General features: G+C 47.9%; 1 protein-coding gene and 1 long non-coding RNA gene across 4 annotated transcripts in view; both read right to left on the bottom strand.

Annotated features, from left to right (window-relative positions):
* Nucleotides 1-22172, bottom strand: part of LMAN2L (lectin, mannose binding 2 like) — a 28919-nt gene extending 6747 nt beyond the window's left edge. For 2 of the 3 annotated variants that reach the window (XM_082230412.1, XM_082230413.1), the window contains exons 1-4: nucleotides 21984-22172; nucleotides 20657-20775; nucleotides 6210-6327; nucleotides 4621-4703 (exon numbers count right to left, since the gene is read on the bottom strand). In XM_082230412.1, the coding sequence (XP_082086538.1) occupies nucleotides 4621-4703; nucleotides 6210-6327; nucleotides 20657-20775; nucleotides 21984-22149 (486 nt within the window). In that variant the 5' untranslated portion in view covers nucleotides 22150-22172. Of the gene's footprint in view, nucleotides 1-4620; nucleotides 4704-6209; nucleotides 6328-20656; nucleotides 20776-21983 lie in introns of those variants that run through there. The other variant, XM_082230414.1, reaches the window with a different exon arrangement.
* Nucleotides 949-4613, bottom strand: LOC309536590. The gene is made up of 2 exons (XR_014221654.1): nucleotides 4493-4613; nucleotides 949-1373 (listed from the first exon to the last, which is right to left on the bottom strand). It is a non-coding gene; the product is annotated as an uncharacterized lncRNA (long non-coding RNA).
* Nucleotides 22173-24049: the final 1877 nt, after the last annotated feature.

Raw genomic sequence — 24049 nt, 5'->3', positions numbered from 1 at the left:
CTCTCTAAAAGCGCAAGTGAGGAAATTTAACCACAAATGGGCTCAATGATATGAACTGAAGTACCCAACAGTACCAAGCAGGAACCCAGCCAAACCATGTGCTTGCATATATGCAATGGAAAGGGTTGTGTTTTTCAAACTGCAAATCCTGACATTAAAAAAAGACAGCACACGGTATCAAGATACTTATTGACGCACAGCTTACCAGCCAAATGCTTCGTAAGCAGTGCCGCCATCCCCCAGCAAGTCATGTGCACCAAGTTCTTTGCACACTTGCCAGATGCACCAGACAACACGAAGGAGAAATCAACTGAATCAGATGGCCAAGGACACCTGTGGCCCTAGAGATCCACCTACAGTGATGGCTCCCTGTTGGACCAGCCTTTCATCCGGAGGGGCGTCTTCACCTCCATCCACTGTTGGTCTCAGCTGGCAACAGGCAATGCTGCTATTCCTGAATCTGGTGCAACTGGATCACTCTCCTCATTCCTAACTACAGGGAGGAACCAAAGTGACTCACCCTTCAAGGCGGCTGCCTGCTCCCTGCCTGAGGTATGCCTAGACCAGCAGCTCATGCAGAGGCAGAGCAGGTGAGGCTATTCTGAGGCAGGCAAGTGACTTTACAATAAAACTCTCTTGCGCGTACAAGTAAAATGAGCCTTCTTTTTCAATGGGGGGGGAGGTGCTTCACTTTAACCACCCAAGTGTATGTTCCCTGGCCAAGACCACGGGGAGCGGGAAGAGAAACTGAACTTCCTTTCATGGGAGGGCCCAGCAGGGTTAGTACCAGAGGTTCAAGAATGGCTTTCACTGCCATTTAAGGTAAATTCAGAGCTCCTCTGAAGGGAGACGTTTCAAAAGGGAATACAAAGAGCCCCCTCAGGTAGGCAAACAAAAGCAAAGCTCAAATAGTATTAGCAAACCTGAGCAAATATCAGCTTATTTGGGGGAAAAACAACTGCTCAGTATTTCCACAGCAAGGCCAACCAGATTTTTTTTTTAAAGGTCTGAAATTGCAGAGCCTCATTGTGCAGCAAGTCTGCTTGCCATTTGAAGAGGAGAGATCCAAAGGAAACATGGGAAGGGGTAGTTTTGTTGTCGCAGAGCTGCTCTGCTCCACAATAAGGTGAGCCGCTACAGGGCATGCCACATTCTGCCAAGGATGGTCCATGGTACAAACCATTTGAATCTGGAAGCCATGTTCAGAGGTCTTGATTTAAAGTGACCTGTGGTGGACAGGGAATGGGAGAGACAGAGGGGAGGGAGAGAAAGAGATAGAGACCTGCTCCAAGGCCTTGGAACGGGGTCATTAGTTCAACTGTATTACTGAACTTGGCCACCCTTGTTCTGAACAACCTTCCCCAACCTGGTGCCTTGGATTACAACTCACATCAGCCCTAGAAGACACCAGGCTGGAGATGGCAATTTCAGAACACTGGGCAGAATATTCAACATAGCACATCACAGCTGTACAGAACATCTGGCAATTCCAACCAGTTTAACTTTCAGAATAGAATCGGATGGCAAAATTTTCCTAGATTGTACAGCTTTAGGTTGCAGGAAGGGATTAAAACATTTGATTCCAATGAAGAAAAACTCCCTGCACATACAAAAATAGAATTGAAAACGTAGAATCAAAAGCAAGCAGCATTGGCTTAGAATAACTAGTCAGATGGGTTTGGGATTTACAGGTTAGGCATTATCGTATCTCAACCAAGACAGGGCAGTAATAGGATGAGAGTTGGGAATTAAACTCAGAAAAGATTTCACATTGACAGAGAAGCTGCAATATGGCAGCAAACCTGATAGCAGGGTGTCCTTTAGGGCACCAGACAGAAGCTCCTCAATTCTGACTTGGTAAAAAGAAAAAGAGGCAGATATAATAGTCACTGATTCAAGACAAGGTTCCTTCATAGCTCCTTCCTCAGATATACCGTATTTTTCGCACCATAGGACGCACTTTTTCCCTCCTAAAAAGCAAGGGGAAATGTGTGTGCGTCCTATGGAGCGAATGCAGGGGGGAGGCAGGCGGGAAAAGCCCTCAAGAGCCGCACACAAGCTTCGTGCGCTCTTGCGGGCTTTTCTCTAGGAGGGAGAAGGGACTGACTGGCTGCAGCAGTCCCTTCTCCCTCCTGGGGGAAAAGCCCCCAAGAGCGGCACCCTCTTTAAAGGCTGCGCGGCTCCTGCGGGCTTTTCTACGAGGTGGGGGAATCCCCCCACCTCCCAGAAAAGCCAGGAGAAGCCGCACAGCCCCTTTAAAGAGCGCGCGGCTTTTGCGGGAGGTGGGGGAAGCTGCAGCAGATTCCCTCCTCCCGGGCTACCTTTGAAGCGGCAATGTGGGAGGGGAGCAGCTTACACTCGTGTAAGCAGCTCCTCTCCCACTTTCCTCCTTCAAAGCAACTACGGAGGAGGGAAGGAAGGGGACCATGGATCCTCCGCTGTTCGAGGCTGCAGCGGATTCCTCCTCCGTAATTGCTTTGAAGCAGGAAAGTGGGAGGGGGGCAGTTTACACTCGTGTAAGCAGCTCCTCTCCCACTTTCCTGCTTCAAAGCAACCACGGAGGAGGGAAAGAGGGGACCCATGGATCCTCTTCGCTGCTCGAGGCTGCAGCAGATTCCCTCCTCCCGGGCTCCCTTTGAAGCAGCAAAGTGGGAGGGGAGCAGCTTACACTCGTGTAAGCAGCTCCTCTCCCACTTTCCTGCTTCAAAGCAACTACGGAGGAGAGAAGGAAGGGGACCATGGATCCTCCGCTGCTCACGGCTGCAGCGGATTCCTCCTCCTTGATTGCTGGGAGTTTCTCTGGGCAGGAATTCCCTCAGCTTAAGTGGGGTGGGAGAAGTGTGGCAGGTAGGGGGGTACTGAGAGACACATGTCTCTCAGATGAAAATTGAGAGTGGGCATTGTGTGAAGTGGCTGTGGATCTCCTGCCACAGAACTGTAGGACTGTATAGAGTTGGGAGGGCCACCCAAGGATCATCTAGCCCAGCCCCCTCACAATGTAGGAATCACAGCTAAAGAACGCCAGGCAGATGGTCCCCCAACCGCTGCTTAAAAGCCTCCAGTGGTGGAGACCCCAAACACCTTCCGAGGTCATAGAATTGCAGGGTTGGAAGGGAACCCCAGGAGTCATCTAGTCCAGCCCCGGTGGACAGCGGGCGCAATCCATCCCGTTGCGCAAGACTAAAGATGCTGTGCAAGGCTAAAGAAGAAGCCAAGGCAGTGAGCGGGATGGATCGCGCTTGCTGCCTTGTCTTCTTTAGCCGCACTGGAGAGGTTTAGCTCCTGGCTGGAGAGGTTGCGCGGCTATGGATCCTGCACGCTGTCTTGGCTTCTTTGCTCTTTGGGGCTGGGTGGGGGGGAACCCGGGCTTCCCCCGCAGCCCCGAGAAGCTCTGGGAGAAGTGGACAGGCTGCATGCAGCCTGTCCGTTGCTCTTTGGGGCTGGGGGGGGGATAATATTTTTCTCCTTGATTTCCCCCTCTAAAAACTAGGTGTGTCCTGTGGTCCGGTGCGTCCAATAGAGCGAAAAATACGGTATGATGAATGCACACTTCCATGTACAAAAACATTTGCATCAATCTCAGTAAAGAAGGCAGAAACCAATAAAGATCTTGTAAGTTAAGGAACGTATTTTAAATAGCTGGCTAGCCCATCTTTTTTTAAATGAGGAGTTTCCACAATTCTAGTCCTGGCTTTGTCAGCCTGGTACCCAGGAGGCATCTGGGACTGCATCTACCACCAGCCACAACGTGGTCATATGCTCATCATCTGAGGCCCTTTGTGTGCTTCCTCCAGAAGGAGGCAACGCGAGAACGGGCCTTTTCTACGGTAGGGGCCCATTTGTGAAATGCTCTCCCCAAGGAGAATCACCTGGCGCTTTCATTATACATCTTAAGGCACAGGGTGAAAACATTCCTCCTCAACCAGGTCTTTGGCCTTTAACTATCTATGGCCAGAAGTGGGCCAGATGTTTCTAAATGTATTTCTTTCTCCTCTTGATTTTAATGGGGGTTTAGTTGGTTGTAAGTCACTTTAAGTTGCCCTGGGCAAGATAGAGCAACTAATGTATTTAATAATAAATAATACTTTGCTGGGGATCATGGGGAAGCATGGCCATGTTGGTGGAGCCTGTGGGGAGCTGTCATCCAAAACACTGAGTGGGCATGAAGCTCAAGAAAGCTATGCCCAGTGGATATAAAGTTATACAGGGAAAAGCCTGGGAAGCACATGGGCAAAGTTGGTTGAAGCAAAGCTAAATATATATTTCCTGTCATTGGGGCGTGTGGCTTCAGTGCACAGTTTCTCAGCCCTTCAGATGAGTAGCAAAAAGCAATGCTTATGAAAAACTGAATTGATAGAGACCATGGCAAATTTACATTGTGCTGGAAGTATTAAAATCCTGCACTCTAAACACCCAGATCATGCTATTTGTGGTTCATTTTATTTCATTCATGGCCAACTGCAGACCCTGAACCAGCTAGTAAGCAGAAAACAGGCTTAGCATTTAAAAAACCCAAAACCTTCATCCCATTGCTATGGACACCCGGGACACTGAACAACAAGGATTGCCCCCCCCCCCCGCTTTCCCACTGCTTTAACCGCTGTTCCAAAGCCACCTTACCTCCTGCTGCTTTTCCTCATTTGGATAGGTGTCTACAAACACTCCCAGCCCTAGAAAGTTATCCTTGCTCCCGAAGACAGGCCCTAGAACAGATGTCAGTGTGTTCACCATCAGCTTCCACCAGCTGCTGCTTTCTAGCATTTTACTCCACCACTTGGTGGAGCAAGCAGAATAATAATAATAATAATAATAATAATAATAATAATAATAATAAATTTTATTTATATCCCGCCCTCCCCAGCCGAAGCCGGGCTCAGGGCGGCTAACAACAATCAAATAATCAGTCAAATAATCACACAATCTAAAAATATTTCATTATAAAAATTAATTAAATCAAATTGATGGCAACCAATTAAGCAAAATTCTGTGCAGGTTGCCAGAGGAGGGAGTCAGGCTGCGCCCTGACCAAAGGCCTGGCGGAACAACTCTGTCTTGCAGGCCCTGCGGAAAGATGTCAGGTCCCGCAGGGCCCTAGTCTCTTGTGACAGAGCGTTCCACCAGATTGGAGCCACAGCCGAGAAGGCCCTGGCTCTAGTTGAGGCCAGCCTAACCTCTCTGAGGCCTGGGACCTTGAGGATGTTATTATTTGCAGACCGTAGGTTTCTCTGTGGGGCATACCAGGAGAGGCGGTCCCGTAGGTACGAGGGTCCTAGGCCATATAGGGCTTTAAAGGTTAAGACCAGCACCTTAAACCTGATCCTGTACTCCACCGGGAGCCAGTGCAGCTGGTATAATACCGGATGAATGTGATCCCGCAGCGAAGACCCCATAAGGAGTCTCGCCGCGGCATTCTGCACCCGCTGGAGTTTCTGGGTCAGTCTCAAGGGCAGCCCCACGTAGAGCCAGTTACTGGGGGCAGGAGAAGTGATCGGCATCCATTTAGGGCCAAAACAAATTTATCATGTGGCATTAGGCAAAGCACAGGATCTCAGGGGTGTTCTCACACTCAAGAGCCACTAGCCTAGAACCAGATGAGCAGACATTGGTGTGGCAACCATTAATTATCTCCCAGTGCACTTTCTGTTGCATCCCCTGACATCACAATGAAAAAATCTGGAGAGATTCTTTGGGGTTCCCACTACATACTGAAGAGGGAACCTGCTTCCCGGTTATGTTCACAACTTAAACTAGTACTAGCTTGCCAACTTTAGCAGTGCAAAACAATTGCAGCAAGAAAACAGTAAGAAGGAAATTATTATTATTATTATTATTCATGATGGGGGGGGGAGAATGCAGGAGCTGGGTTTTTAACTCAGCAGCTTTAAGTGTATTGCCTTACAGCCACTATAAAAGAAGAAAACCTAAACTGGAAAATTGTACTCCATTCAATAAAGTTCTGTTTGAGGTAGCTTTTAGCTCACTTCCCATCCATTACACAAGACAAGTCATCTCCCGGTGCATTGCAAATGCAAAAGAAGATGTCAATATACACACACAAACCCCAATCCACAGAAAGCTGATCTGTGCTATCAGAATCTAGAGACGGGCGCAAAGCAGCCAGGTGGCTCACTGCTATGGATCTGCATGCATTTGGTCCCTTGAGCAGTGGCTTGTGGTTTGGCAATGCGCTCGAGAGAAAAGTCTTTTACCTGGCTGCATACGGTCCTTTGTGTACCAGATTGCAAAGCCATCTCCATTCAGATTCTTCTTTCCTTGCCCGTGGATTTTGAAGTGTACCTGCATCTCCCAGTCTCTCAAGTAACAAGGCTGCAAAAAGTGGAAAGGGGACAGGGAGAAGACAATGTGTTTGTGATATCAGGGACGACTATTCCAACATCTGCCACACAAGCACGTAAGAAAAAAAGACTACTTTTGGTCACATTTGCACTACAAATTTAACCAGATTTGTTAAATGGCTTTCCACCAGGAAGAAAAGTATTCCAAAAGCACTGTGAATTCTGTTGTCAACCTTTAGTTTAGATATACCGTATTTTTCGCTCTATAACACGCAGATTTTTTCTCCTAAAAAGGAAGGGGAAATGTCTGTGCGTGTTATGGAGCGAATGTGTGGTCCCTGGAGCCGAAAAATGAGGCAAAAATCAAACCGCGCTTCAGGGAGAAGGGAAGCCTGAAGAGAAGCTTTCCTGCATTCTGCCTCAGGGTCTTACTGCCCGCCCTCTCTGTTTCGTTACTGTGTTTGCTCAAACGGAACAAAGAGCAGGGGAAGCCCCTCCCCTCCAGGCAAGTAGAGGGGGAAGCAGAGCGTCCGTCCTTCTATCCTCTCCCTGCTCCGGAGGAACAATGTTTGTGAAGGGAAGAGAGATTACAGGTTCGGCTTAAAATTCTGATTTGACTTCCTGCTTTTTGTTTTTGGAGACACACAGCATTCAAATATGCTTTCTTCCATTTAAAGAGGGAGAGAGAGAGAGAGAGAGAGAGAGAGAGAGCGCACACGCTGGCTGGCTTGGGTGGGTGGGTGGGTGGGGGGAAACTTTTGCCTTCCTTTCCTCACGTTATAGCCCTCTCCTGCATTCTTAGCCTTCTGTGTTTTTCCTTCCCTCCCCACTTAAAATGTGGTTACAAAGCATGGATCCACATGGATCCTCAGGATCTTTGCATTGGGTCAGCCAAAATTCCCCATCAGAGCACATAGCATGTCCATGACTACAGCCTGTCCCCCCCCAAAAAAATCACGCACCCACTGTTGCCTGGGGCTGCAATGGTGCAAAAACGTGGTTAAAAAGTATGGGTCCACATGGATCCTCAGGATCTTTGCATTGGGTCAGCCAAAATTCACCATCAGAGCACATAGCATGTCCATGGCTACAGCCTGCCCCCCCAAAAAAAATCACGCACCCACTGTTGCCTGGGGCTGCAATGGTGCAAAAACGTGGTTACAAAGCATGGATCCACAGGGATTCTCAGGATTTTTGCATTGGGTCACCCCAAATTCACCATCAGATCACATGTCTGTGGCCACAGCATGAAGCACAAAAATGATACGTCCACTGTTTCATTCAGAATATTTTTTCCCTTGTTTTTCTCCTCTAAAAACGATGTGCGTGTTATGGTCAGGTGCGTGTTATAGAGCGAAAAATACGGTACTTTGAATGCATCTACTCTGCATGCAGAAGGTCCCAGGTTCAATCTCTGCCGTCTCCAGGTAAGGCAGGAAGAGGACCTCATCTTAAGCCCTGGGCAGTAGGCAGTACTGAACTAGACACTCTGAGCCAGGAAGCTCCCCGTGTTCCATAGCACAAAAGGACAGGCCTCTGCCCTGAGAGGCTTACCATCTAATTTGGCATAGGACAGTGATGTGGATTTTCCAGAGCACTGTGAATTAAAATTTTAACTAGAAAATTTCACTATGCAAGCTGGGGTAATTTGCTTTGGAATTTTTTCTGATGCCCTACAGACTGATCTAATTAAGTGTGTTTGTTGACTAAATGCAAGTAAAACAAAGCTTTAAAAAAGAAACAATATTCTTTGTTAAAAATAAAAAAGCACTATGTTATGGCTAAAATCTGGGTGCGGGGTTACTCTGCCACCCAGCTCATCGGACTAAGTCTGTGGGTCCCTGCGGAAGAAAATGAGCTCAGCCGGACACAGGAGCAAACTGCAGAAGGTCCAAGTTTATTGCGCAACAGGTTCAAGGTGAGATTGAACCCAGAGAAAGGGGTGACATGAACTTTTGAAATTTCCCTCCATATCCCAGAATACAGTGCAAAATACATCCCAGTTACATCATGAATACATTAAGAAGAGGTTGGGTTACACAGATTAACATATGGAGGAGGGAGGGGTGAATATGCAGAGAGCCGGATGGAGGAGGGAGGGGGAATATGCAGAGCTGGAGATATGCGCAGATAAGCACATCCTGAGAAGACAATGGTCCATGTACACATAGTCTGTCACCTGGCATTGCCCAGAGGAAAGGTTTGGCAGAGTGATTTTGACAGGATTACTTGAGAGATTATGGAGGACAGGGGAGGGGTGATGGAGTCCTAGGGAAATTGAGCAAATATATTGTAGTGAAGAAGACATGCCCCCCCCCCTTCCGTAACAGTCCCCTTCCGTAACAACTAGAAAATTTTGCATAGAGAAATTTACACTAGGGCTAGGCAATATTTGGTTTTCAACCTCATGACATATCAACAGCTAAACATTGTGATATACTGATGTATCACAATGTCTGAAATAAGGATGGAGCTATGAAGAGCCATTGGTTGGCTTCACAGTTCTTCTCACATTGTGACTTTTGCTTTTTTTTCTTCTTCTTTTGAAAATAATATTTATTACTTTTCCAACAATTTAAACACTACTACAACAACAACAAAAAGAACAATACAGTAGTGCCCCGCAAGACGAATGCCTCGCAAGACAAAAAACTCGCTAGACGAAAGGTTTTTTCGTCCGCGATTTGCCTCGCAAGACGAATTCCCCTATGGGCTTGCTTCGCAAGACGAAAGCCCATAGGGAAATCTCCGGGGACCTCTTTTAAATGCTAGCGGTGGGGAGCAAAGCCTTTCCCCCCCCTCCGGCCTTCAGAAGAGGTCCAGGAAGGCTGTCGGGGGCCAAAAGGCTTTGCTCCCCAGCGCCAGCATTTTAAAAGCAGTCCGGGATAGCAGGGAAGCGCTTCCTGCTATCCCGGACGGCTTTTGAAGGCAGGAGAGATCCGCGAAGCCTGGGCGCGCTGCGCGCAGGTTTCGGCATGCCGGCAACTCTCCGCCAGCAGCGGCAGAGCTGCCGCTGCTGGCAGAGAGATCCGCGAAGCCTGGGCGTGCTGCGCGCAGGCTTCGGCATGCCGGCAACTCTCCGCCAGCAGCGGCAGAGCTGCCGCTGCTGGCAGAGAGATCCGCGAAGCCTGGGCGCGCTGCGCGCAGGCTTCGGCATGCCGGCAAGTCTCCGCCAGCAGCGGCACAGCTGCCGCTGCTGGCAGACAGATGCGCGAAGCCTGGGCGCGCTGCGCGCAGGCTTCGGCATGCCGGCAACTCTCCGTCAGCAGCGGCAGAGCTGCCGCTGCTGGCAGAGAGATCCGCAAAGCCTGGGCGCGCTGCGCGCAGGCTTCGGCATGCCGGCAACTCTCCGCCAGCAGCTGCAGAGCTGCCGCTGCTGGCAGAGAGATGCGCGAAGCCTGGGCGCGCTGCGCACAGGCTTCGGCATGCCGGCAAGTCTCCTGGCGGAAAGGTCCGGGATGCCTGGGCCGGACAGCTTTTGAAGGCAGGCGGGGGGAGCAAAGACTTTCGCCCCCGCCAGCCTTCAGAAGAGGTCCAGGACCTGTTCCGAAGTGGGGAGGGGGGGCGGGACACCTGGCCCCGCCGCCCCACTTCGGAAAGCTGTTCCGAAGTGGGGAGGTGGGGCGGGGACACCTGGCCCCGCCGCCCCACTTCGGAAAGCTGTTCCGAAGTGGGGAGGTGGGGCGGGGACACCTGGCCCCGCCGCCCCACTTCGGAAAGCTCTTCCGAAGTGGGGAGGGGGGTCGGGGACACCTGGCCCCGCCGCCCCACTTCGGAAAGCTCTTCCGAAGTGGGGAGGGGGGTCGGGGACACCTGGCCCCGCCGCCCCACTTCGGAAAGCTCTTCCGAAGTGGGGAGGGGGGTCGGGGACACCTGGCCCCGCCGCCCCACTTCGGAAAGCTCTTCCGAAGTGGGGAGGGGGGTCGGGGACACCTGGCCCCGCCGCCCCACTTCGGAAAGCTCTTCCGAAGTGGGGAGGGGGGTCGGGGACACCTGGCCCCGCCGCCCCACTTCGGAAAGCTCTTCCGAAGTGGGGAGGGGGGTCGGGGACACCTGGCCCCGCCGCCCCACTTCGGAAAGCTCTTCCGAAGTGGGGAGGGGGGTCGGGGACACCTGGCCCCGCCGCCCCACTTCGGAAAGCTCTTCCGAAGTGGGGAGGGGGGTCGGGGACACCTGGCCCCGCCGCCCCACTTCGGAAAGCTCTTCCGAAGTGGGGAGGGGGGTCGGGAACACCTGGCCCCGCCGCCCCACTTCGGAAAGCTGTTCCAAAGTGGGGCGGGGGGGTCGGGGACACCTGGCCCCGCCGCCCCACTTCGGAAAGCTCTTCCGAAGTGGGGAGGGGGGTCGGGAACACCTGGCCCCACCGCCCCACTTCGCCTGCCTTCCCAGGGGCTTTTAAATCGCCCCGGACAGCGGAGAAGTCCTCCGCTGTCCGGAGCGATTTTAAAATGCCGCCCGCCAGCATTTTAAGATAGCCCCGCACAGCGGAGAAGTCCTCCGCTGTCCCAGGGTTTTTTAAAATGCTGGGGGTGGGAAGAAAAGCCCTTGTCCCCCCCCCAGCCTTCAGAAGAGGTCCGGGGACAGACTGTCCCCGGACCTGGTCTGAAGGTGGTTTCCCTAGGAACGCATTAATTGATTTTCAATGCATTCCTATGGGAAACCGTGCATCGCAAGACGAAAAAACCGCAAGACGAAGAGAATTGCGGAACGAATTAATTTCGTCTTGCGAGGCACCACTGTACAATACAATATAAAAACACTACATAACACTAACACATTAAACTAACAAAACAAAACAAAAAACAGTTTAAAACACATCAAACAATTTCAGTATCTTATCTTTCATTCACTTATTTCAACGACCTCCTCACACCTCCCTTTTTGTATTCCACTTCTGTTAATTGTTTCAGCAATTCCTTTCCATCTTCCTCTGTTTTCTATCCTATAATTATCTTAACACATTCTAACCTTATTTTTTCCTTTAATATACTATTAATCTATTTATACTTAATTCCTTATAACATTTCTACTAAAGCCATATAACTTCATTCCAACATTCTTCTAACATTCATTAATTTTACAGTATTTCAGTAAATAATCTTTAAACTTTTTCCAGTCTTCTTCCACCGATTCTTCTCCCTGGTCTCGGATTCGGCCAGTCATTTCCACCAGTTCCATATAGTCCATCAACTTCATCTGCCATTCTTCCCGGGTGGGTAAATCTTGTGTCTTCCAATACTTTGCAATGAGTATTCTTGCTGCTGTTGTGGCATACATAAAAAAAGTTCTATCCTTCTTTAACACCAATTGGCCGACCATGCCCAGGAGAAAGGCCTCAAGAAGGTATATTTAAATGCCTTTTTCATTTCGTTATAAATCATCTCCCAGAATGTCTTAATCCTTGGGCATGTCCACCAAAGGTGAAAGAATGTACCTTCAGTCTCATTACATCTCCAACAGTAAGAGCTGTTTGACAGTGGAATTTGCTGCCAAGGAGTGTGGTGGAGTCTCCTTCTTTGGAGGTCTTTAAGCAGAGGCTTGACAATCATATGTCAGGAGTGCTCTGATGGTGTTTCCTGCTTGGCAGGGGGTTGGACTCGATGGCCCTTGTGGTCTCTTCCAACTCTATGATTCTATGATTCTATTTATTGTCGGGCAAATGGTAAATTTTTCCAAGCTTGACTGGTGTCATGTACCACCTATAGATCATTTTCATTAAATTTTCTCTTAGGGCATTACATGCTGTAAATTTCATACCTGTGGTCCATAACTGTTCCCAGTCAGCCATCATTATGTTATATCCAACATCTTGTGCCCATTTAATCATAGCTGATTTCACCATTTCATCCTGTGTGTTCCATTTCAACAGCAAGTTATACATTCCTGACAAATTCTTGATTTTTGGGTCTAACAATTCTGTTTCCAGTTTTGATTTTTCCACCTGGAAACCAACTTTTTTGTCCAATCTGTATGCCTCCATTATTTGGTAATAATGGAGCCAATCTCGCACTTTGTTTTTCAATTTTTCAAAGCTCTGCAATTTTATTCTGTCTCCATCTTGTTCCAGAATTTCGCAATATTTCGGCCATTTGGCCTCCATATTGAGTTTTTTCTGTGCCTTGGCTTCCATTGGTGACAACCATCTTGGGGTTTTCTTTTCTAACAAATCCTTATATCTTATCCAAACATTAAACAATGCTTTTCTAACAATATGTTTTTTAAACGCTTTATGTGCTTTGACCTTATCGTACCACAGATATGCATGCCAGCCAAATGCATTATTGAAACCTTCTAAATCCAACACTTCAGTGTTTTCAAGAAGCAGCCATTCTCTCAGCCAGCAAAAAACGGCTGATTCATAATAAAGTTTAAGGTCTGGCAGGGCAAATCCACTTCTTTCTTTGGCATCAGTTAATACAGTGGTGCCTCGCAAGACGAAATTAATTCGTTCCACAAGTCTCTTCGTCTTGCGAGTTTTTCGTCTTGCGATGCACGGTTTCCCATAGGAATGCATTGAAAATCAATTAATGCGTTCCTAGGGAAACCGCCTTCAGACCAGGTCCGGGGACCGTCTGTCCCCGGACCTCTTCTGAAGGCTGGGGGGGGGGCCAAGGGCTTTTCTTCCCACCCCCAGCATTTTAGAAAACCCGGGACAGCGGAGGACTTCTCCGCTGTCCGGGCGATCTTAAAATGCTGGCGGGCGGCATTTTAAAATCGCCCCGGACAGCGGAGGACTTCTCCGCTGTCCGGGGCGATTTAAAAGCCCCTGGGAAGGCAGGCAGGGGGGACAAAGACTTTCGCCCCCCGCCCGCCTTCAGAAGGTGTTCCCGCCCCCCGCCCCGCTTCGGAACAGCGTTCCGAAGTGGGGCGGCTGGGGCAGGTGTTCCCGCCCCCCCACCCCGCTTCGGAACAGCGTTCCGAAGTGGGGCGGCTGGGGCAGGTGTTCCCGCCCCCCCCACCCCGCTTCGGAACAGCGTTCCGAAGTGGGGCGGCTGGGGCAGGTGTTCCCGCCCCCCCACCCCGCTTCGGAACAGCGTTCCGAAGTGGGGCGGCTGGGGCAGGTGTTCCCGCCCCCCCACCCCGCTTCGGTACAGCGTTCTGAAGTGGGGCGGCTGGGGCAGGTGTTCCCGCCCCCCCCCCGCTTCGGAACAGCGTTTTAAAATGCTGGGGGTCGGGAGCGAAGCGTTCGCTGCCGACCCCCAGCATTTTAAAATCTCCCCAGACAGCGGAGGACTTCTCCGCTGTCCGGGGCGATTTAAAAGCCCCTGGGAAGGCAGGCAGGGGGGACAAAGACTTTCGCCCCCCCGCCCGTCTTCAGAAGGTGTTCCCGCCCCCCGCTTCGGAACAGCGTTTTAAAATGCTGGGGGTCGGGAGCGAAGCGTTCGCTGCCGACCCCCAGCATTTTAAAATCTCCCCGGGACACGGGGAGATTTTAAAATGCTGGGGGTCGGCAGCGAACGCTCCCGACCCCCAGCATTTTAAAATCTCCCCGGGACAGAAGGAGATTTTAAAATGCTGGGGGTCGGCACCCCCAGCATTTTAAAATCTCCCCGGGACACGGTGAGATTTTAAAATGCTGGGGGTCAGCAGCGAACGCTTCGCTCCCGCCCGCCAGCATTTTAAGATCGCCCGGGGCAGGCGGGGGGAAGGCAGGCGGGGGGGGAGCAAAGACTTTTGCCCCCCGCCGGCCTTTAGAAGAGGTCCTCTTCTGAAGGCCAGCTGTGGGCGAAAGTCTTTGCTCCCGACCGCCAGCATTTCCCTATGGGCTTTCGTCTTGCGATGCAAGCCCATAGGGAAATTCGTCTTGCGAAGCGCCTCCAAAACAGAAAACCCTTTCGTCTTGCGGGTTTTCCGTCTTGCGAGGCATTCGTCTTGCGGGGTACCACTGTATCTTAAATTTTATTCGAGGCTTCTTGCCCTGCCAAACAATTCTAGAAATATATTTCTGCCACTTCTTGAAACAATCCATTTTATCCAGAATTTGCAATGTTTGAAACAAAAACAACATCCTTGGCAACACATTCATTTTTATCACAGCAATTTGGCCTAGCAATGATAACTTCAAATTTGTCCATACTTCTAAATCCTTTTTCACTTCAATCCAACATTTTTCATAATTATCCTTAAATAAATTCACATTTTTGGCAGTCATGTTAACCCCTAAATATTTCACTTTCTTAACCAATGTTAGTCCTGTCTCCTCCTGAAACTTCTCTTTCTCATTCTCAGGTTTTTCTCTAAAACCTTAGTTTTCATCTTATTCAGCTTAAAACCTGCTACCTGTCCAAATTCTTGAATCAGTTCCAATACCCTTTTAGTACTAGATTCTGGCTCCTGTAAAGTCAATACTAAGTCATCAGCAAATACTTTCAATTTGTACTGTTTAGCTCCCACTTGTATACCTTTAACCTCTTGGTCCTTTCTAATCATATTCAACAAAACCTCAAGGACCGATATAAAGAGCAATGGAGAAATTGGGCAACCTTGTCATGTCCCTTTCTCAATCTTAAACTCTTCTGTCACTACATCATTCACAATTAATTTTGCCTTTTGTTCTGAATAAATTGCACCTATACCGTTTTCAAAACCTTGACCTACCCCCGTCCCCTGCAGATTCTTCTTCATAAAACTCCAAGAAATGTTGTCAAAGGCTTTCTCTGCATCCACAAATATCAAGACTGCCTTAGTAAAATTAACTAACAAACTGAAACTGACACGGGGACAAACAGAAGAAGACGCCTTCACCCCAGTATGGCTCCCCTTTATCACATACACAGCCCAGCAGGACAGTGACAAAAATCCACCAACAGCATACAAATCAGTATGGCTAACCTGATCCAAAACACCCACCCACCTCACCCACACACGAAAACAAAGATCACCACAGCCAATCGCAAGCAAACAATCACACCCTAGGCCAACCCCAACCTCTCTCACCACCAAAGGAACACAAGTGAACAACACAAGCAACACTGACACCAAACTCTACATACATTAAACATAATAGAAACACCGCTACCCGACCCCACCCCCATCCATCTTCCCTCTCTCCACCCCCCTTTCTTTTTTCTTTTTTCTTTTCTTCTCCCCCTATTGCCTCAACAAATGAAACGGATTTGTAAAAATGTTACATGGGAAAAAAAATACGAGGCACTACACTGCTGTAAAACTAGAAAATCCTGAATAAAATATATATTTTAAAAAAAGACTGCCTTAGTATTGATATTCACTTGTAGTTTTTCTAGAATATTAATTATATTCCTCATGTTATCAGACAAATGTCTGTCCGGGAGAAAGCCCGCTTGGTCTTTACACATTGTGACTTTTGCATAGTCCCAGAAACTCCAGCGGGTGCAGAATGCTGCAGCGAGGCTCCTCACGGGGTCTCTGCCATGGGAGCATATTCACCCAGTGCTTTTCAAGCTGCACTGGCTCCCAGTGGAGTACAGGGTCAGATTTAAGGTGCTGCTTTTGACCTTTAAAGCCCTTCACAGCCTAGGACCCTCGTACCTATGGGACCGCCTCTCCCGGTATGCCCCACGGAGAGCCTCAAGGCCCATAAATAGCAACACCCTAGTGGTCCCGGGCCCTAAGGAAGTTAGATTAGCTTCAACCAGAGCCAGGGCCTTTTCAACACTGGCTCCGGTCTGGTGGAACGCTCTGCCTCATGAGACCAGGGCCCTGCAGGATCTGATTTCTTTCCGCAGGGCCTGTAAGACAAGAGTTGTTCCGCCTGGCCTTTGGCTTGGAGCCAGTTTGATTCCCTCCCTCCCTCTCTTTCTTTTTTCTTTTCCTTCTCCTCCTGCGATGAGGCTACATTTTAATATTTTAATGTTCCATTATTTTAATGTTGTATTTTATTTTTGTTTTTAAGTTGTAATCATTCATCTTGTTTTTATTATTGCTTCTAAGCCGCTCTGAGCCCGGCCTTGGCTGGGGAGGGCGGGGTATAAATAAAAAATTATTATTGTTGTTGTTGTTGTTGTTGTTGTTGTTGTTATAGCATGCACACACCATGATTTACAATATATTGCTGGGTCAAAATTTATGACACCGATTTTATTATAATTAACATTAATTAAATTTATCTATCACCCTATACCCACATCTCTCAGAATGGTTCACAGGATAAAATCAGAATATAAAACCACAAAATACTTTAAACAAGAACTCAAACCGCCTCCCCCCCCTAAAAAAAATCATGATATGGACTTCAAATCAGTTTTGGCCAATGCATCTATATATCATCCAGCCCTAATTTCCACCACACCCCACTGCCCAGGGTTAAAAGAAGGAAGAGAGAAGTGGTGAAATTTCTGGAAGCAGGAAAATGGCACGGCATCCCACAGTTGTTCCAAGAGACCTTGGAAGGGGAAAGGGCACATCCTTAGTCCCCTTGCACAAATCCAGCCCAGGGCCCCATGCTGTTTGTGGTGAGCCATAACAGCTCAAAGGAGTTTTAAGGCTATAACCCAACATACACAGGCAGCTCAAGAGGAAGTTTTAGCAGGGCTTATTTCTGAGTAAACGTGAATGAGGTTGGCTTGGGAATCTGTAGCACAGATGTTTCTGTTACTCCAACAATGAAGAACAATGCAGCTGAAAAGTGTGTATTGTGCAGGTGGGGTGAAGAATTCAGTATTCAGAATGGCGTCCCCTTTGTTGTGTGCTACCCTCTTTAGTTTAAGAAGGGAAACAGAAATGCGCCTCAGCCCTGATGCTGTTGTCTCCTAAATATTTCTCTGTTGTATTTCTGCAAAGCAGCAAACATCAAAAAATTGAGGGAGAAAGAAAGTTTCCATCAACTTGTAGAAACTGCCAATTTTGTGACGATGCAAGAACAGATAAGGCATTCATTGTTTAGGCTACTCATTTGGAGAAAATAAGAATCCAGTAAGCAGGGAGGGAAAGGCTTTTGTAAACCAGAAGGAACAAGGTCCTTTTATTTATTTCTCAAGCTACCGATGCACAAGAGCCCAACAAAGCACCTGCTAACTGCAGGCTGGCAACTTTGGCTCCAATGTGGACAGTAGTATTCCCTTTGCCACACCCAGCTCCACCTTGTCAGCCCTGATTGGAAGCCATCAAGCAGCGCCCTGGACCTGGTCTGATTTCGCACAGCTCTGAAGTCTGTTGAAGCACTTGAATGCGCACAAGTGGAATTATAAAGGAGTTCAACTGTCTCCATTACGTCTACTGAAAGGAAAGGTAGAACTTAGAAGCAGGCTGCAGAAATGCACATTAGCAGAAACAAGCATCAACCTTTACAAAACGCAAACAGCAAAGAAGTGTGCTTTCGGGATTCCTCTTGCCAATAATCTATACATTCCCTTGCCAACTGAGTGCCAAGAAAATTAATCCCAGCTGGTGTTATTAAGATATGGGGAACTGCACACAGGCATAACAACAGAGCAAAATGGCATCAGTTTAAGGGAAAGGGGGAGTTTCCCAAGTGGAAAGACTTCAGGACCTTGATAGTCAACTCCACAAACAGCTGACAACCTACTACTGTCAAGTTATGAACCTTACTGCCACTAAAATACAGTATTAAGGCAGCCAGCTGGTAAAATGCCTGAAAATTTCTACACTGAATCTGGCCAGTGCCAATGTTTTGCTGAACCTCTCGGACAGCAGAAAGAAAAAGGGAATTGGCCAAACATAACACACAAATGATGAAACCCAGTCTGCTTTTGGATAGTATGAATAAACACTGAGCTTCTATCAGTTTCTGGTGTCTGCAAAGTCCAGGTCATTTAATACCTTAATGGGTCAATATTCACTATCACATTTACTGAAGTAAGAACAAAAGAAGGGTCTTGCTGGATCAGAACCAATGCCCCTCCAAACCTGCATTATTTCCAGAAGCACTCAGATAGATTTCCCTAGGAAGCTGAAAAGCAGAGGCTCTGGATATTAGGAAATCATTCATATTATGATACAACCTACACCCTGCCCAAATCTCCTCCTCAGCATAACTATTACAGGTAGCCATGCAGTGGAGAGGGAGCACACCTCCAGGAATTTTCAGTACAGGAGCAATAACATCTGCTGGACCCCCTTTGCCTTGGCAAGTGAATGAAGTAATAACAAGGCTTTCAAGTTCTGAAATTGTTTGTGAAGATTAGCATAAAGGAAGTTGGAGAAAAAAGAAAATAATCAAATAGAGGGTGGGTGCTGCTTGACTTTTCTTTGCTGATGTTCCTATTTCATTCTAGCACTTTTTGTTTGCAACATTTTTACAAAATGGTTTGAATTCCTATGGTTTGTTTCCTCCAGAGATGCCATGTTCAGTCAGCATGCTAAGCTAAACTACGACTTAGCTCATGCTTGATCTTTATCTTAAATTATATTCTTTGGGCAGAAACAAGCAATTAATAGAGACTCAGAAACACATCTTTGTCTTAAGCAGTGTTAGAAACTGGGATAGAAAAGCTAGGAGCCAAAACAGAATGTCTAGGTGCCATTTGGGGTTGGAAACACTTTTTATTTATCATTTTGATAAGCATGAACTAATACACAATTCACATAAGTGACATATTGTGTGAACAAACACCAGCTCCCTTGGCCTGAAAGTGAGATGAGCGCCACAACCCCATAGTCGCCTTTGACTGGACTTAACCGTCCCTGGGTCCGATACGTTTTACCTTTTAACATAAATTGTTAATACGTATTTAATTTGGTATTTACAATAAAAAATATTGGTACCATACTTCGCATTTCAAAACACTCTACTCTTTATTGTTAAACTCCTTAACATATTGTCTGTCTTTAACATATACTTTTAGGCTTCAAAGCACATAAATTTCCATAATCCTTGAGTGTCAGCCAGGCACAAAAAACGGCAAACATGTAGCAAAAAGGTTGCATTTAAAAAATATTCAAGGTGTTGCGTAGCAATTAAAAACTATACAATAACCTAACTGTGTGCAAAGCATTAAAAAAACCCAAGCAAAACAAACCTAAGCAGAAGGAGCTACCTAAAAGCACTGGAAATTACACTAACATTTTAAGCAGCAAAGAAAAATGTTTTAGCAAGATGAGGGGCCAACCAAAATAATCTCAGAGATATCTCACAGAGTTGGTGCCACTGCTGAAGGTCTTCACTGAGCCTTCCCTAGAATCGCCTGTTCCCTGAGAGCATTTCTTTCTGCCAGCAACTTGCAGCTTCCCCCCCCCCTTGTATTCTTCCATTTCAGTGACTAATATTGCACTGGCAAAACCAATATAGTAAACAAGGAGACAAAGGTCACAACTCTATGTTTTAAGACTGTGGGGAGAATAGCCTGGCTTGTGACCAGGTGAAGATGCCTGAGCACCACAATGGTACCTGTCATCTCCACTACCTAGAGATGCAGGCCTGGGAATCACTGAATCTTGACTGTTTCACACACTAATACCACATCCTGTAGAATTCTATCGGTTACATTTTATCTGCACAATCAGAATGAATTTCAGGAACCAATGCTTTTTCTGTGCGGCCTGAATAGGAGCCGGGAACAATGTTACAGTATAGTTAATTGTTGTTGCAGTTTGTCTCCCCTTACCCCACCCCACTGCCCTGCTCACAGTTGTGAAGAATATTCTAATGTTATGAATGGTCTGTGTCACCATGAAGAAAAGAGGTTGGAATATGTGGACTGTCCCTGGATAAGGTGACTTTTCTTCTCAAAGTCATTTCTTCTAAAAGCCTTAGCTCAAGGTTGTCATCTGAACTAGCCAGATGTTTAACTGAGAATCAATCACAGTCAGTCCATCATTTGAAAAGTAAGACTTTAGAGCTGCCTTACCCAAAAATGGCAACTAGACATTCCGTTCTGGTGACTGCAACCCTGGTTTCAGGAGCTATTTGGCAACGTTCCTAATGCTGCTCTTGTGTTGCCATGGGCATCTGATGCTAGCTTTTTTGGTTTTAAAATGCCAGTTTACTGAAGCAGCCATGGAGACTGGCACATCAGTCAGCAAGCCCAGCACCAGAAAAGCATTATGATGGCTGAAGGTGGTTTTACTGCTTGGAATCTCACTTTTAAGGTCATCTCTGATCTTGAAAATAAACATGAGCCACACAGTAACTTCTTCAATATACAGCTCTGGTACAAAGAGAACTTTGTAACCAACGCAACTTTGCTTTGAAACATAGTTCGTTTCACATCTAATTTTGCCTGCACTCCATAATATTTTTCGGCACATCAGACAATATTAATCCTCACAGGATTTCATTATCATACTATGAATTGCCTCACCTTTCACTGCTTTATTTTCAGATAGGATAACATCAACAGAAGAACTTACAAGGCAATTATTTCTGGTGTAATGAAGCCCTAGAGCCCACCAGCAGACAATTAGAGGAAAATAAGCCTTACCACCCTGTTCCAGAGAGCGCCCTGCTTGCTCTGAATATCTGGAGTGAGACGAACAAACTGGGTCATCACCATCGCATTGCCCATAAGTTCCCACAGAGAGGAGCTGGCTGATCCTACACCTGAAAAAGTGAGGAGCAGAGCATTTAAGCCATAATCCTAAAAACAGCTATTTCATCACAGCTTAGTACAACCAAGAAACAAAAGCAACAATGAATCTGCAACTGAAAGGATACAGAGACAGCACCCAATTTGTTTTCTCAGTGACTGGGGACAGCACATCATTATGTTTTCCCATACAGGTGAATGGTTGACAGTCACTTCTACTGGGAGAAGTGCATTAATTCACTTGAGGGCAATTAACCCAGCAAGAGTAAGAATGTTGCTTGCCCCGATCTGGTGGCCCAGGCAGGCCTTGCTGGTGGAGATGCTATAGAACGTGCCATGAGGCTCTGTGCACAGAAATACACTACAACCACCACCAATGTGCCCCAATCATACCAGCATAAAAGCCCACGCAGTCACAGGGAGAGGCACTCTGCTGGTCAGTTTATTTTTTGTATTATTTCTTAAATCTGTATACCACCCTTCATCTGTAGATCTCAGGGCAGTTCAGAGCACAAAAATACAAGCCAAAAACATAAAATACATAACAAAAGCAAGAAGAAGAGTTCACTGCACACAGGCAGAACTTCAATCACACCCAACATTTCTGAAGGGTTTTGCACAAGGAAGAAGGCTTCACTTGTTGTATTCAGAACTTAAATATAGCTGCAACAGCCTCCTTTCCATCTAGTCTCATAGGCACACAAACATTGGGACGCACAGCCTACTCCGAAAGGGCACTCGCCCCCCCCCCCTTCTGTCCCTTGGATAGTTGTACAGAGCAGAAGCGGAGCAGCTTTGCATTCCCACTAGGCGCCTTTCAGAGGAAAGGTTTCCACCTGTTGGGTTTCTTATGTACATGAAGCTGCTCAGGGCAAAGGGGCAGCCCAAACAGGCAGCCCCACCTTTTCCTTCCATGAGCCCCCCCCCTTGGGCCTAGGGACAATCTCTCCCTCCCCAAAGCGGTGCATCACCTCCTCCCCCAAGCAGCACCACGGAACATCTGCACAGCTGGCCAACACCCAACAGGTGAAGCACTTCCTGCCCAGAAATGCACCATTCAGCCTTCAGTGCCTACATGGCTTTTGAGCAGCTGCCTTGCAGGCAGACATCCAACGGGGGAAGCGCCCCCCTGTGATATGGGGGGGGAGCCCAGCGAGGGAGCCGTGCAGAAGCTGCACCGGGAGGATTCCTGCCTGCCTGCCGTGAGGAGGGCGCAGCTCACCCTGGTAAGGCTTGGTGAGGGAGTGCTCCCGCTTCAGGTGCTCCTCCATCTGCTCGGCCCGGGACCCCGGAAGCAGCAGCAGCAGGAGGAGGAGGAGGAGGAGGAGGAGGAGCAGCCCTGCGGGGCCCCGGCCGCCTCTCCGCGGTCGCCCCGCTGCCGCCGCCATCTTCGCCCGTCCTCCGGCCCCGGCGGGCTCTTTAAGCACAGCCCCGCCCCCGTCTCCTCCCACGGCCAGTAACGGACGCCGCTTTCATTGGCTCTCCCTTTAGGTGCCGCCCACTTCCGCGTCGTGCGCGCCAGTCTGTTGGCTGGAGTGCACGCCCGTTTCCTTAACCGGCAGAGAGACGAGGTTCTGGGCAGCTTCGCCGGAGGCTTTATCCGCGGAGGAGTCTGGGAAATGTAGTCTGTGGTCCTGCTGAAGGCCGTGCTCGGAGGCTTCCGGGAAGGATGCTCCGCGCGGTCTGGTCGGGGTTCTGCTCCGCTAGATGTCTCCAGAGGATTTTCATGGGCAGGTCCCCGCCATGCAGTTCAAGCGAATTCGACGCATATTTAAAGGACAAGGCCTCCCCATCCCCCCCCCCGCCAGCATCCTGGGAGCTGCAGTTTGGGCTGGGAATTGTAGCTCAGCGAGGAAGAAATTGCAGCGCCCAGGCTCCTGGCGGGGAAGGCACGTGCTCTCAATGTGCTTTCAGTGTATGAAGTGCGCTGCTCCTTAGAAATTGCTCTAGATAGAGGACTTTTATCTCTTGAGCAGACATGGGTATAAAATTGCAGGGTGCAGCAGATCACTTCCTGTGGCTTGCCGGACCAGATCTTGCCCACAGGCATTAAGTTACCCCCAGCCCAGCCCTGCTGGACCCAGTTCTTTGGTGTCAGCCTTCCTCCTTCTAGCCTTCGTTGCTATTTCTCTTCGTCTTTTAAAATGAGCCATCGTTCTCTGAAAATCGATAGTGACTCTCTTGGTGTTCAATAAGGGCCCACTGTGGTTAAGTGCTTGCACTGACAAAAACCATGAAATTATTTTTCAATGTCCAATTAATGCTGGCAGGAAGTCAAGGCTGAAAGCACCGCACCGGCTGCCAATATGCTACCAAGCCCATTTCAGTACTGATAATCAAAAGTACTGGTTTTAGTACTGCTATACAACACCCTAAACAACTTGGGAATCTGGTTGCCTGAGAGACAGATCAGCTTGAATGTTAACATGGGCAAGGAAGATGGGCTCCCACCTGTGGCAGAAGTGGGCAGCCCAGCGGAGAGTCTTCTTGGTGGTTGCATCCCAGCTGTAGCTCGCCGTCCCTCTGAGATTCACCAACACAATTGAATTGTCACTGCCAGGTGAAGACTGGGTCATATCTACACCAATACTCTTCTACCACTTTAATAGTCTTGGCTTCCTCCAAAGAGTTGTGAGAACTGTAGCTTACTTCTCCCAGCACCCTTTACATAGTAATTTATACTTTCCACACCAATTTTTCCATCAATAAATCCCTGTGGATTTGCCATGGAATGCCTGCATGTCAAAAAGAGATGTGTGAACCAGTATATCCCAGGTCAGTGACTGAGCTGATCAGGAAGCTTCAGAAGTGCTTCAAAAGCCTGGCTGACTCCAACTAGGGTCACATCCCCACCATGCATTGAAAGCACATTTATACCCATTTAACAGCCATGGCTTCCCTCAAAGAACCCTGGCACTGTCCTTGACCCCTCACAGAGCTTCAGGTCCCGGGATTATTCAAAGTCGGACATGATGGGTCACTGGTCTCATGCTGTGGAATACTCTTCAATAAATGATTATGCACACATCCTAACTACTAATTTATTTCTTCTTTTTAAAAATGTATTTATCATTGTCATTTTACAATTAAAACAATAGATAATAATCCGAATACCACTAGGGTTGGCAGGATGTCTGGGAAATTCCAGGTATATGGCAACCCTAAAATACACATTTAGTTTCAACTTCCCCCCCACCTTTTCCATGGTTTGCTTCATTATTTTCTCTTCCACTACATAGTCTAATTAATCTTTTCATTTTCTCTCTTTTTTATATAAATGTATTTAAT

The sequence above is a fragment of the Podarcis vaucheri genome (genome assembly GCF_965113315.1).
Source record: "Podarcis vaucheri genome assembly, chromosome: 7".
Classification (NCBI taxonomy): domain Eukaryota; kingdom Metazoa; phylum Chordata; class Lepidosauria; order Squamata; family Lacertidae; genus Podarcis; species Podarcis vaucheri.
Note: the sequence above shows the minus strand (reverse complement) of the source record. Positions and strands in the feature narration are given on the sequence as shown.